At 40.1% G+C, this 15,878-nt stretch overlaps 1 protein-coding gene across 1 annotated transcript; it reads left to right on the forward strand.

Moving 5' to 3' along the window:
- The first annotated feature begins 862 nt into the window (after positions 1-862).
- LOC137125709 (circadian-associated transcriptional repressor) lies at positions 863-9,676 on the forward strand. Its single transcript, XM_067501601.1, has 6 exons — positions 863-1,010; positions 3,297-3,762; positions 4,144-4,219; positions 5,020-5,098; positions 7,059-7,185; positions 8,172-9,676. Exons 2-6 carry the CDS (start codon positions 3,337-3,339, stop codon positions 8,562-8,564), a joined length of 1,101 nt encoding a protein of 366 aa, XP_067357702.1. The 5' UTR covers positions 863-1,010; positions 3,297-3,336; the 3' UTR covers positions 8,565-9,676.
- The last annotated feature ends 6,202 nt before the right edge of the window (positions 9,677-15,878 follow it).

Raw genomic sequence — 15,878 nt, forward strand, 5'->3', positions numbered from 1 at the left:
TAAAGATAAACAAATATAAAGTAGTTCTCTATCTACAGCAGGCTAACTATAGCATTATTGTTTATGTTAATGTAAATATATTAGCACATCACCGTACCTAATGTCAGTGTGAATGGTTGTCTGTCTATGTATGTCTCTCTTTGTTGCTCCTGAGATGCACCAGAGACCTGCCTCTTGCCCTATTACAGCTTGGATTGGCTCCAGCCCCCCATGACCCTACACAGGATAAGGGGTTACAGATAATGGATGGATGGACTTATCGCTATATCTGACAATCAATTTTCCTATTACCAGTGTAGTATTAGTAGAATTACTACATATTCCACTTTAACTACACGTGATGGTTTTTTACGTATTTTTTACGTAAGGTTTTTTTTTTTTTTTTTTGGATTGCTTTTTTAGTTAAGTAAATGATTTTTAACCCACCACTGGTAAATTAATTCTTAACTTAGGAAAATGTTGTTGATCTCCTAGATAAGAGTCTTTGTTTAATGTCCTTGAGCAAACTAACCACGAACTAAAACAGTTGTTCTTGAAACTGCTGACTGTGCCTTTACTAATCTGCTCATCTGCCTGACATGCCACAACAACCATCATTCCCCAGATGATATAATGAGGAGAAATGCCTGTAGAATGACCATAACTAGCCCCGCACTGACTTTTCGCCCAGCTGCTGAAATAAAACCGATCGCGTGTCCACGTGTTTGTGTCATTTCCATGTCATTTGCATATGTAAACCGCGCTCACCAATCGTTCTGCAGCTGCACGGAGAGAACAGTCCGATTGGCCAGTCGCAGTCGTCCGAGGAGCGAATAGGAGAGGCGCTCCCCGCTAATCCCGCCCTGCCAGACACGTTGCCTCGGAAGAGGCAACACGGGCCGATAGCGGGCTGTACCGCCTCCTCACTCACACGCTGCACGTCCAACACATCAGCTGCTCTCTGCCCCACAGTCTTGCTGGATTACAGCTGAACAAAGGAAGAGTAGGACCATCCGCTCCATCCTGGGAAGGTACGTACTCTGACTGACTAGAAGTCCTTCAGATGATTAAACCATCGTAGGAACATCACTTGTTTGTGTGTTTGTGGACTTGAAAGGCTGCAAAATAGTCCAGAGGAATTTGACGCAGCCGACGATGGCTCAGAAAATAGTTAATTGTGTAGAAAAATGTATTACGTGACAGTTTGGGCGTGACAGCGATGATTACACCTGCTTTTACATAATCTGCAAATTTGACTTCTAATGAGAAAGTCTATTGTGTTTGAGACCCAAATAATTTGAAGCCTGCATTTAGGAGAGATCAGGTAATAGAACTTTATATTATTTCCCTTTATCTATAAGAACAGAGAAATTAGACCAAGGCGAAAGGGACTTTATTTTAAAGGAATTATGGATTTTTTTAATAAATGTGTGTGTGTGTGTGTGTGTGTGTGTGTGTGTGTGTGTGTGTGTGTGTGTGTGTGTGTGTGTGTGTTAATCTGTGGGCATCTCTGTTCAGGTGCCCCACCTACACAGGTGGATGTAGATACAAAGATCATGAATAGCAGTTAGTGTGTGTGTGTGTTTGTGTTTGTGTATTTTGTGTAGTTTTTTGTTGTATACAAAATATATGTTTAACTAAAAGCTGTTCTCATTGCCACAGTAGCTATTTGAATTTCTTTCAGAAAAACTGTAGGCCTGTGTGGCACCATGTAGAGACCCAGAACAAGTAAATCATTTGGTGTGTGTGTTACAATTTGTTACAGAATCAGTTCAGAGGTAAAACCAGTGATAAAATGTGTTTTGTGTCATGTCTATGCAAATGTATTAAAAAATGTGTCATTTGGAAAGAGAAGGACAGTCGTTTCTTTTTCCTTGATTGATGTGTTGATATGTGTCTTATGGAAAAGAAAACGTGTGACTGAGAAGACAGTCTAACAGTACAGGATGCAGTTGGAACCAGTAAGAAATACTTAGTGGACAAGAGAACAAATGTTTTATAATCAACAGTTTCCACAGGAATCAGCCTGGAATAAGTGTTTTTGTGACTTTCGTGAATTTCCTGGGTTACTTTTTGCTCCAGTAGTGTTAGTTTTGTTTTAAAATAATTCTCTGCAGTTGGAACACCATCAGAACACCATCACACTTATCAGTTTCCTGAATTTTTTGCATCTTGAAACTTGATATTGTGTGGTTCCAAGCTCAGGATTTGCTGATATAGACTGAACATTTCATTACAGCTGTGTCCCTGTAGCTGGATTATTTGTTTTATTTTTACTAAAGCAGGCTGTTTTATGGGATTCACATTAGAAACCGCAGTGGGAAACAGTTATTTTGTGTAATGTGGGACTTTCTAAAATTAGTAAATCTCTGCTCCACCCTCCGCTGTAACAATGAAATAAGAAGGTGGTCGACCTGAGACAAAGAACTAGGGAGCATTAAAGTCTTCTGCCCTCAAATTTCACAGGAAATTAAAGACATGCCAGGCGTTAAGCATTCAAACACCGAAAATAGTCCATGTTCTTCCTTTATCTAGTAATCACAGAGGAAATTCATATTAGGGATGTAAAGATCTCACGAGCAATCAAGCATCCACAAAGAGCATTTGGTCTGAGTAAATAGTATTCACGAGGCAGCCTTCATGATATGAACAAATAGCGCCAGTCTCTCTTTTTGTAAAATCCTCTCTTTTTCCCCCACAAGTGTCACTTGTGTGGATGGGAGGTCTGCAGTTGGAGCCACTGGTTGTCATGGAGGCAGACCCCTGCCCCCTATGAATAAACAAGCTAACAGTGTTTATGAATGAGTGCAGTGGTAGCAGCTGGCAGGCCAGCTGATAGAGACTGAATGGGGGGAAAAAAATACTAAAGCAGTTGATTATAAATTGTATAAATGTGTTCTTGTGTGGCCTCATAGAGATTTACAGTGACAAAGATTGTGTTTGAGGACTGCACAGGATTGCAGCCATCAAACGCAAGGATGTTTGGTGTTTGCTTTTGATGGTGGCTAGTCCATGTTTACTGGCTCAGGTGTTGCATCTGCAAAACAAACAGGTCATTGTGGTCTCAACAACTGTGGCCTCACAGCCACCATCTGCTCAGAGAGCTCTGCTGTGTCTATGCCTGTATTCATTTCTGCCTCAGCTGGAGGTGCAGTGTTTTCCAAATTTTATTTGGAAAAGTCTGCAGTACACTCTTAGCTGTATTTCAGTGCCATATGTAGACATATGTAGACTGCATATATTTCATTTGCAATAGTGCTTCCATCACTCTGCTCTCTTCTTATTATAGTAACAATGACTTTCTTTCTTTCTGCCAGGTCAGTGATGCTCAGTGCTAGTTAGAACCTGCAGCCAAGGATGTCTGCTACAGATTCGGACAACTCCATTGACTGGCTAGCTAGTGACACTGAGGACAATGAGAGCAAATGGGAGCCTGACTGTTTCAAAAAGCAGAGCCAGACAGAGGTTCCTCCATCCCCCAACACCCCTCCACACCTGGGTCCATCTGACAGCAGCTGCTGCCAGAAGAGTGAAGTGAAGGAAGGCGACAGTAACTGGAGTGAGGTCAGGGTGGCCTCTAGCCGGGGATCTCCCCCAAGCTGCACAGAGACATGGGACAGGGACAGCACTATTGAACTGTGTCAGACAGAACAAGGGAAAAAAGAGAATGGTAAAAACACTCAGCTTGCTCGGAAGAGACATCGCAGCTCCACAGAAGAGGAGAGCAAGGAAAGGCAGCTCATTTCTAACATGTCAGAGGAGGACCGATTTTTCAGCAGTAAGGTGAGAACCTCTATGACTCGTATGGGTTTCCCACAGGAAGCGGGTTTTGGAGGTCAGCAAAAGTAGAGTGTGCCCTATCACCTAGATCTAGTTTTACAGAGTGTTTCATGCATGACATTTCCAGTAAGGATGACCCTCCCCAATAACCCCATAAGCAGAATTAGTCATGTTTTCTGAAGAAGTCATTTGACCCAAAGTCAAACACAGTGAATCAACAGCAAAGAAGGTGGAGTTAAGGGCTTATCAAATTCATGTTGAGCAACTTTTATATTGAAATAACCAGCAGTTAGTGAAAGCCAATTTGATATCAGCTTTTCAAAATGCTTGTGAACACGCCTTGTCAGAGATATCACCTACAAATGAATCTGTTGTCCTTTTCAGTGCATGGAGCTACAATGCTACATTAATCCACTGTCATCAATCTTAAATGGCCTTCGTTCAGGGAGATACAGAGAACGTAAGTTAGTCATTTCAAATCTTTTCTTCTTTTGTCTTCAGAAAAACCTCAACACATTCATACTGTTTAACACTATCATTTCTAAGCCACCATCTATCTCTTTGTCTGTCTCTCAACGCTCCACTCTTTTGTGTGCGTCTCAGAGAAACAATAGACGGGACAAACAGTGTGCCAGTCTTTGTGGAATATGTGTCCTGGAGATTTGAAAATGAGACTTCTGAAACATGTATTTTTGTAGGATTATCAAGGAACCACAGGCATTTCCAGTGTCTGTTCGTCTTTTATAATGTAGGTGATTTTGGGTAGAGGTTCACTTAGCAACTACACGTTTCTAAAGAGCCCCTTTAAGAATCAGAAACACATTTAAATGTTTTTTTCCTAAGAATATGAAATGTCACACTTCAGACTTCCTTGTAAATTAATGCTCGGCAGAGGCAAGTGAGAACACACTGTACCACAATCTTCAGAAAGCAGCGGCTGTTTTGAGTAGTCAGATAAGCATTATAAGACTCTCATGTTCAGACAGACTCTGAAACTGCTTAGTTTTGGATCTTTGTCAAACCCAAACCTTGTGTGACCCAACACTTCCTGGCCACAGAGGCAGGGAGTCTGTTCTCCTATGCACACACACACACACACACACACACACACACACACACACACACACACACACACACACACACACACACACACACACACACACACACACACACATTTCACACAACCCATCTGCTCCACAGATTCAGCCCTGCTGTCATCTCAGTTCATGTGGCTCATAGTACAACTTTCTGCTTTTACAGGGCTCAGCAGTTTCCAGGAGAGTGTAGCAATGGACAGGATTCAGAGGATCATGGGTGTTCTTCAGAACCCCTGCATGGGGTGAGTGTCCTCAATTTGACCCACATGCTGTTCTACATTTAACAGTGAGCTCTGTCGTCACACAGTATCCAATATACTTCCTCTATGTAAATGCATTTTTAGCTACATCTTAATATACTTATGTACTTAATTTGGCCTGTCTTTTAAAAACCTTGTGTTCACTGGCCTTTGTTGCTTGAAAGCCCTTTCCAGTCAGATCACACTCAGCTATGATACATTCAATCCATACATACATTTAAAACTGCTGCAAATGTGTTTGCTCTCTGTGGGTTCAAGTAGTCGCGAACATGTCCATGACACATGGTTCACAGCAGGCTGCCCTGTAAGAAGCTGCTACCCCCACACATTCAGGATAAATTTACTGTCTCACTATAGTGGGGCATCTTGTTAAAAATGTATCAGGCTTCACTGTGGGAGCAGCACACTTTGGTCTGCTTGATTGGTTCTCCCCTGGCCAGACAGTATACTTCGGTATGTTATCACCCATAGCCAAAGTCCATGCAATATAATCATTTTTAAATGTTTTAATATTTTATATTTGAAATATTTGTTTTTATTTAAAACAGTTCCCATCCAAATGCTTTTAAGCCTCTGCTCTAGTACATTTAAGCACCGTGTATTTTGGTTAAAACCAGCATCATAGTACAATAAGAATGTCTGTGAAGGTTCACAGTCACCCACGTTTGGTTATCTGAAGGTTGAGTCATTTCAATATTTCGTAGCGAAATGTCTTCAACCACAAATGAAGAAGTCCAGTTGAAATGACTCAACCTTCAGATATAATCAAAATATTTTATGATTAAAATGTACTTGAAGATATACAGTACAACCTTTACTTGACAATGCAGTGACAACGCACTTCCAACACACAGTAGTTTTCTTTTAAAACTCCAGTAAAAATTATGTTGATTAAAATTAATAGCGTAGGCTTTTACAGAGCTCACCTTCAGACTGCTTATTTTAGGCAGCCAATAGTCACAAACCCAGTGAGTTTTGATTTACAATAATAAACAAACAAAACAAAAAAAACAGGGATTACCAACTAACGAGCAATGTTGATTTAGTAGTTAACCAATAAAAGCGATAATTTAACACTTTTTGCTATAATGGTCACAAGATGATATAGAAGTCTAAAAGGAGCAAATTTGAACATCATTTAGCCCTCGCATTTGATACCTGTATAGGAAGCAAACTAATTCCTGCTGTGACACCTGGCGTCAAGATATACTGATATAAAATAAAGTACTGGTGAATGCGGCAGAGACTAATTGAAGCCCTCACCCACCAGCTGCTGCCCTCACGTGGGAGACAAAGAGTGGGTGTGGAAGCCTCCCTGCAGACGGCAGGGGCAGAGGGTGGAAGGTGAACTAAACCCCTCCTTCCTTCTCTCCGTTGCTCCCTGTGCCTGCTCTGTGTTGCCAGCTGGTGGCCCCTGCAGCAGCACAATGGTAGAAGGGATCAAAGTGACTTTTTTAGCAGTCACTGTTGCTGGAGTATAGCAGGAAGGTCCTGATCATATGACATGGGCTAATCCCTACCCACCATCTGGTTTTGATGGGTGGGAGTTAATGGGACGTTGCTCTGTGCCCGCCTCCAATGGAAACTGCGTCACCAGGACTAGTTTATTTTCACAGTGACGCTGTTGGAGACTTTGGTGTTTATATTTAGAGGCAAGCAGAACTGTTATACACCAGTGCACGTGTGAGCTCACAACATGTGATAAATGTACTAAAGAAGATTTTCCCCCCACACATGGAGTGCAGGCTTTGCTAAGGGAGAGTAAGTGTTCACTCGCTGTTCAAGATTGCATATTTCCTGTGTGACCTTGATGAAGAGATAAGATTTCACAAAAGAGGTTGGCGAGATGTTAGGTAGATAACTCAGATGTGTGTATGATAGGTTGAGTAAATATCTCTCGGTCTGTCTCTCTCTCTTTCTACTCTTTCCTTCATTTTCACAGGGAGAAATATATTAATATTATTCTTAAAATGGAGGAAATGCTAAAAAGCTGGTTCCCTAATGTAAAACTCCCAGACGAACTCGATGCCACCAAGACAGAGGAAACCGTTTCCACCAAGAAACCGAAGGTAAAGTTGTTTTTGAAAAGAAAAAGAAAAAAAAAACGTGTTGTGTAAGAGCTCTTCAGTTAGACAAGGCCTGCTGCCAAGAACATATGGAGATGGTGCAGTGAGAGCGGGACTAAAATATCTATTATTGTTTAATCACAGGTCTGAGGCAGGAAAGGGAGGATTAAAAGCTATTTTTCAACAGTATTACTGCAGTCTCAGGTTCGCTAAGAACAATGACAGAGGAGAAAAGGTAATTTTGGAGGAATGTACCTGAGGGGATAAGAAAGGTCAAGATACTCTGGTACATTCCTCTGCTTTTAATTGGTGAGGATTTATTTTGCTGAATAATCCTGACACACCCTCAAACAGAAAGGGTGTGTATACGTTTTCCCAATCACTACCAAGAAGCTATTTTTTAGTTAATAGTTTTAGTGCTAATTAATGCTGAAATTATCAACATTGCTATATTTACAGTGAATTAAACTTTTATTGATAATGTAAAAGTGGTCACTTATAATATAATAATCATCAGACATTATCGTCCTGTTTTGCGGTTCTTGGATTCCCAGCCATTTGATCTTACACACAGTGTTTCACCTTCAACTTTACTGTTTGAGCTCAGTCTTGTTGTCAATGGTGCTGTTTCCAGAGAAAAAAGTTCACTGACTGGTACTGTATGTGTGGACATTATTTAACATGACGCCACTGTATTTTTCTCAGGCATTAGCAGAGACGAAAAAAAAACGAAGAAATAAAGAGTAAATAATGAGCTTACATTTGCCAGGTGACTAGTAACACAGCTCTAGATGGCTGCTAGTGTTGCTCTGTGTTTGCCGAACTTGCAGAGCTACCCCACGTGTGGAGAAAAATCCAGTTTGAAGCTACAATTTGATATTATATTTAATATATGACAGAAACAACAGATATGTACCTTTTGCCTGTTGCTGCATTGTTCCTTAGAGATAAACTCATAAATGAAAACTATATTACTTGTTTCCCAACAGTTGTCTCCAGTGACCACTGCAACAGCCATGAGCCCCGTCACTGTCAGTGTTCCTCCAGTTGGCGCCAAAGCCCTAAGGGTCACCGACCTCACTCCTCCTGGAGCCTACTCTGCCAGTAACCTGAAGTGGCTCCACACGTCACCTATCTGCTCCCCCACAGCAGAGCAGGCCCAGGCTGGCCCCAGGCACCTGCTGTCCCCTAGAGACAAAGACCTAACGCAGGATAACGTTGTGTCCTCCAGCACAGATATCCACACTAAGACAGACCCTGTTCCCAGAGGCCCTCCGCCAGGCAAAATCAATGCGCCCTGCCTAGAAAGGCTACTTAAGTCAACAGAAAGCATCATCACCCGCAAGAGGACAGGGAGTTTGATGGACAGCAGCTGGTCCTAGTCTACGCAGGGGGCTGGGTGTCCAGTCACCTTGCCCACACTCCTAGAAGCCAGTCAGCTTGTTTAGCCCATTCCAGCCTTCAAAAGGGATGTCACAGATTCCTCTTCAAAGTGGAAGGAAACACGTTGTACTCTCTCTATGTGCCCTCTCTGACATGAGGTGTCTGCTTTAGTTCCCTCTTGTTGACTTATGTTTTTGTGTGAGTGTGTGTGTGGGTGGGCGAGACGTGGAATGATAGGTTTCACATGCAGAGATCACTAGAGATTGTGATTTCACTACTCAGTTCTCACCGGCTTGTAGATGCAATAATACAGTTCTGTGAAACCGCCATTATGCCTGAAAGAGGAAGAATTACGGAGAATTTCAGTTATCCAGACATGTCAGTGGTCTACATATTGTGCTGAAAATGTGGGTGAAATGTGATGTTATCCCCTGACCCCCATGACTCCACTCTTAAGTTTATTGATGTGACTGTTACTCATTTGTATACTTTATAAAGTCTTTTGGTACAACTGTTCTACCTCAGTGGGCACCATGTCACGGTTAGTGAGTAGGAACGTATATGCTACGCTCAAAGTCTGGACACCCCACTACATGTACAGTGAGCCAAAGGGTCTCCGACAGTAGTGTCCACAGTACAAGTTGTCCTGCTTGTACAAACAGAGGATGCTCTCTCCGTGGGGATGCTCTCGTGGCCTGACTGGTGCCAGTGTAAAGAATGTCAACTGCAGATTTCTTTTTGAGTCTCCCAGTAGAAGGCAAACAGTGCCTGTAACATCAAGCTGTGCCTGTAAGCCGGTGTAATAAAGAGAGAATATGTTCAGAATATTTGCTTCTCTGTGGGATGTACAAATCAGGAATTCTCGCTTTTCTGCCATTTTCCTGTATCGCGTAAATTATTCTGATTTTGCCAACTACTTTCTGTGGTGGAGTAGAACAATTGTGTTATTTTGCCACAGAACTGGACAGTATGCTAGACCAGCAGAGAGGGACAAGGCATTTCTCTGTGTAAATCTTATAGAAAGGTTGTCAATTTACCCTGAAAAGTGGCCTTTATAGTGTGAAATTTTATACTTTCAAAATAAATGTGGTTATATTTGTTTGATGCAAAATGGCTACTGTTTGTTTTTATTGTGAACGTTTCTAATAGAGACTGAAACAGATTAGGGTAAATGCAGAGTGCGCTCAAGGTTCCTAAACCCTTGCTGTGGAATCTCCTCCAAAATAAGCTTTAATTTAAGAAACCTTTCTGCAATATGTGTCATTGTCATGTTATATACCTTTTTGTAAAAAAGTAAAATCGTGTAAAATTTTCAATATGCTTTTACATAATGTAAAAAGGCTTCTGTCTGACTTGTATCACCATTAGACCAATTACATGGTAAATCAAGGAGGAACACTGAAAAGGCTTTTCCTTCCTGAAGGTTGGTCTGGTTTCTGTGTTTGCAAAGCAGGGTGTCATTTAATACGTAATTTCTGCTGTAAGTTAAATTTTCTGCTTTCCCAGGAATGCAGAGGAATATGTTGCCTCAGTATCACTTCACTTTTCTCAAAAAGTCTGACCTTCTGTGGGGAGAGGTTTTTGTTTGTCCATACATAGAATGATCTTTCACTGGCCTGCAGCCAATGCAGACAGCCTGTGACCTACCTGTACAACCCACACAGTAACAGTGTAACAAATATATTAATGCAGATAATGACAGAAATGTCACATAACATATTAGGCTAATTTAAAGCCTTCACGTTAATTTGAGAAAATTCAGTAAGCTGAAGAACATTTTGACTTGCAGGTTTGAATGATTCAGGACAACTTTCTGTTTCTGCAGCCTGTAGTTGCTCTGTCTTCATCTAAATATACCTGCTGTATACAGGCAATTGACTCAGTATTTTTATCTGGTGCAAAAAACAAAACAAAAACTGAATACTGCCATCTATGGATGAAAACGTACAATGACAAAATCACTGTTGCTCTGTTACTGGAAAGAGTGTATCGTCAATGTAGTCGTCCTCTTTTTCCTGTTTGGAAAATAAGCTATGCTATATGCTCTTGTAAGACCGTCTATGAATTTGAAGATTTTGAACTTTATTTAAACTGTGGGTGTAGTTTCAGTCAGTTCATGCCAAACCCATTTTGTTGTCCAGAGTCATTTTCAGTTAGAACATGGTGTATTCAAAGTGGGAGTGTGGCCTACAAAACAATGATTCAGCAAGTCGAGGTTTATAAATGATAGAGGTCATTTTTTAAATTTGGCATTCTCTAAATCACCCAGTGTGGTCACGTGGCTCTTTTTCCAGAATAAAGGGGGTGATTGGCAGGAGGTAGAGGGATTTGATTACCCAGACTGCATTGTTTTAGTGTTGCCACCCCAGATTCCATCTCCCAGGGCATGGCTAATGGTTTGAACTCACGTGGACAAATGACCTGACCGCATATATGTCCAGAGACAGCTGGCACAAGTCTCCCTCACACTCTCCCTGAAAAGGGAAATTGTTATAAATGATAAGAAGAGCTGCATCAACAAAAACGCACCTCTCTCATAAAGCTCTCCAAGGGAGTTGGCCAAAATCACATTGGGTAGTGATAAGGCTGCCAATGGTTTACATGTGACGTGCTGGGAAACTGCACAGATAACTACAGGTGTGGATCACAAAGGGAAGGGCTCTACTGAATAAAATATTTTATTTGGGTGTGTTAATGAAGAAAAATTTGACTCCAAAGGTCTAAAAAGATGCACAAAATCTGTTTTGTTTATATTAAAATGTGAAACTAATTCAAATAATTATTTATTTAGTTATTTTGAATTAAAAACTACTTGAAAAAAAGTCAAATCATAAGCACACAGAAAAAACAGCAACTGTTAAAGTAAGTGGTCTGAACTAAAATAGCGCTTTTCTACATATCGGTGCTTAAAGTGATTTACACTGCTTCTCATTCACAATCACACACACACTGAGGGAGGCCAACACTCACCAGGGTGACTAAGTTGCGGTTCGGTGTCTTGCTAAAGGATGCTTCCACACGTGACCAGAGGAGCCAGGGATCGAACCAACAACTGTGGGATTGGTGGATGACTGCTCTACCAGTGTGCGGCCACAGTCGCCTCTAGTTCTTTTGAATTGCATTCACATTTGTTCAGTTATGTCTTTAAGTGGCACCAGAATTACTTGGTAACATTACAGATCAATTTTACCTGGAAAAAGAAGTCTTATTGCTTTCATTTTAAAGGTTTACACAGGTTATGCTTTAGAAATTTGATTGATGTCTGAGTGTTTTACAAACTACAAAGAGCAATCATTACTGGAGAAGCAGAGATGGAAGCCTTTTGTTGAAACCATTCAAAGGCGAGTGGGAGAGAAAAAAAGGGAAGGAGGGAGGAGGACAGGTCTATGGTTCCAGTTGCAAAAAGCCGGAAGGAATAATAAATAGAGCTGCATTTGCTCCGGCTACCTTTTCATTGTAAATTGGCCTTGATTTGAGCTCCAGCCGAGTGTGAAATGACAAGGCGGTATCGTGTTGAATTATTGCAGAAGTGAGGTGCTTCACTCTGCTGTAGCGATTTACTGTATATTTACTGTATAATCCATTTTCCGAGACTTCCCAGGCAAACTGTAAAAACACCTTTAGCACAATTACATTATGTCTTACTTTATGCTATAAAAAGATTCAACTGCTTCCGTGCAGGTAGTGAGTATCAGATAATTACAACGTTTCCTAAAATCTATTTTAAATTCCTCAAACTGTAAGATGCAATTTACCAGATATATACATCTGTGACTGAACAGGTAGACACAGCTTGTGCTAATGCTTTATTCTTTAGGGCTGCAGATTTAAAAGCCAGTCATGATCACAAAATCATTATCTGCTGTGACCAAACTGTTGTAAGCTGTTAGCATCTCAAACGCCGACAGAGATTCTGTTTTTAACTGCCAGGTCTCAAATGCACAGTACTTACAGCATTAAGGTCTAAACCTGACAAGATCACCAGTGTTTGCGTACACAAAATCAATACGATTGATTCACTTGGAAAATCAAAGCTGTTAGATGTTCTGGTTTTGGTGAGCAGGAAAACGGAATTTTGATACTTTAATGGGTTTAGGAGTACCAGGAGTTGTGAGGAAGAACATCTTATTTCACATTAAGCAGCTTTGCATGAAACCGCAGCACATTTTGGTCTGACCTCCCCCAGAAGTCAAGGTATGGACTTATGTTATCTCAAAGTCCACAGTTCATTTACACCTGAAGGAGTTATATGACTGCACACCTGTAATTAAGAGACCTGTGAAGATAAAATATCCCATGTGAAATTATTAGAAGAGAGGCTTATACAAATCATTGGGGAGTTTTTCTGAGCAGTGTGCATAAATACCAGCTCTAGTCATTCACTGAGTCAGATTTGGTTAATTATGGAACTATGGCAGTTTGTAGGACAGGTTAACAAAAGTGCCCGTGTGGTCTATTACTCCACATTATATTGATCTGGATACATCAGTGTTTCATATGGCCAGCAGCTGTTTTTAGGATATATTTTAAAATATGGATCAATGAATTACTCAGTCAACACAGACCTAAAATGAATGATTCAGTTCAGATCACTTACTCAGTATATGAGGTTCATCTTTCATAGGTTAAGTTGTATTCCATTGCCTGAGAGACCAATTACAGGAGTGAAGCCGCATCAGACCCTCACACCACAACCACATGTTGCCTGATAATTACCTGCACTTGCACTCGTAGCAGAGGAGGATTCTCGTGGGCTTTGGACCTTCCTAGAAGACCCACAATGTTTTCAAAAGAACAAACAAGGATTTGAGTCCAGTGCATTTAAGAATTCCCACATCGTTTTGGGTGAGTATACTCCATATGGACCCAAGGCTTTTCCAAAACATGTACATACACACGTAACAGAAGGGATTATATCTCTGGGAATAGTAATGTATAGACCTTCAACAACCAATTTAAACAGATAACACAGACAATGTTACACAGGTGACTTGCTTCTGATAAAAAGTCGATAACAACTTGACAAATTTTCTGAATTTAAGATAATAAATATGAATAAAACATACAAAACAAACTTGGAAATAGACACTATTCACATTAATCAGTGGTATTAATGTTGCTTTTAAAATATCAGCCTGAAGTGATAACTTATGTCAGTGGCATTTTGAATCACATTTTGAAGCTTTATGAGAACCACAATTTTCTTACTGTTGCAAAACATGACTCTGATGAAAGGTCAGCCAATCAACTCACATGTTTTTCTTTGAATGTGTGAAACAGTCATCCACCGTATCCTAATGAGCACAACCTGTCATCTCTCATGGGTCTAATCATGCAGCTAAGAGAGCTGCAGATTGTTATGAATAAAGCATAGAGGGGGATGAGGCCACTACCACAGACACACCACTCACTTACATATCAAGAGCACAGAGCCTAAATCCTAAATATGGCCCCCCTTCATTAAGACTCATTTCCAAGAATAGAGAGCAGAGTGCACTCTTGTAGGTATGAATAATGGAATCAGTATCCAGGAGCTCATATTCAGAGATCATCATGCAAGTGCGGCCTAATGATCACACAGATAAAGTGAGAGGCTGACATTAATGATTAATGCCCTGATGGCTGTCTCCAGAGATACGTAGCCTCCTCTGTCAGATCTCTTGATGCCTCTGTTCACTGATCACACTGTGTCAGATGCGTGACATAAAATAACACACAACATCAAACATTACAGTCAAGACATGGATTGTTGACTTTTGTCGCTTCACAACTTCACAGCTAACTGTAATATAAGACATATCATACTGACTACAATAACTACACAGAAGTAAAAGGTAATTCATCATTGTTTTATATTAACAATTCAGAACACATTTCAGCATTAATACACTTCAGCTATAACTATTTCATCTTCTCTGTTTATCTATTTTATGTTTTGTGCTTGTAGATTTATTTTTCATTTTTAAATTTAATTTTATGTCTTTGAGCATGGTTAGCATATCTCATTACACACTGTTGTGATAAATATAGAATATAACGCTTAGTTTTCGTGTATACAGCTATTGAAATAGCATATTTTTATCTAAATCCACATGTCTTTTGCCACAATTCGTTTTCAACATTTGCTCAATAGATTATTTTTAAAATGTATTATTATTATTATTATTATTATTATTATTATTATTATTATTATTATTATTATTATTATTATTATTATTATTATTATTATTATTATTATTATCAGCCACAACATTAATTCCTTCTGGTGGTTTAAACACAAAAACATGATATTGGTTTTTATAAAAATATTATAATATTATAAATGCTTTCATTGCAATAGTATACATTTATATCATCAAAAGCTGGTGTATCATTATGATTTTTGAACCAATCAGTTCAACTACATCTTTTTTTATTTCCCACTGGGTGGCACTATTGTATTTACAAAATATTCCCTGACATGCACGAGTGCAATCTTAAAAGTTAATTTCTCTTTTTATTTTTTAGTGAACCAGTAACCAGCCCATGAATTGCTATCCCAACAAGGGGATTCTACTCCCGACTCTCAACAGGCTGATCTGTACCAGAATAAAATGTCCGTGCTTTGATTTAAAGAGTAAATTTCAGTAACGTTTTTAGAATTTAATCCTGTCTATCACAGTCCACATCAAAGTCCACCAGTGACTCAAAGACATCTGTATCTCTACTGATCAGGGAACTGGTTTTGTGTTACATATAAGCAGCATGTGATTTCTCACAGAATGCCCTGTTTTGTCTGTGTGCACAAATCATCCCACCACAGGTCACCATGATCCCATTGACCACAGAAGTGATCCCAGCATGCCAGCTCTGACTCTGTTGCAAGAGATGCTTCAGAGCTGACTACAGGGCATATCATTTCACTTAGTGACAAAGCTACAAAGGGCCCAGCTCATATTTCAGTGAGACATGGCTGAAATATTTACTGTCGCCAGCTTAGAGCTAGACTCCATCAGGCTGGATACAAACGGATGACCTGAGCATGGTCTGAATGTTTTCTCACGTCTCATCTCATGCCAGTAACTCACATGTTGTCATTGCACATAAACATAGAACTGTAAAGTATGTGTGTGCTACATCAGGACTCAGATGCATAAAGTCTGCAGTCAAGTTAAACAGTCATCTTATAGTAACAACATATTGAAAAACATACTACATAGTACATAGCAAATGTATTTATACTAATACAAGAGTGTGACATTAGCTCAGCCCGTTATTAGATATTTAAAAGAGTGCTCAAAGCTCCTGCTCCTGCGGCCCTGTACTGATGATGC

This window comes from Channa argus, chromosome 4 (genome assembly GCF_033026475.1).
Source record: "Channa argus isolate prfri chromosome 4, Channa argus male v1.0, whole genome shotgun sequence".
Lineage (NCBI taxonomy): Eukaryota > Metazoa > Chordata > Actinopteri > Anabantiformes > Channidae > Channa > Channa argus.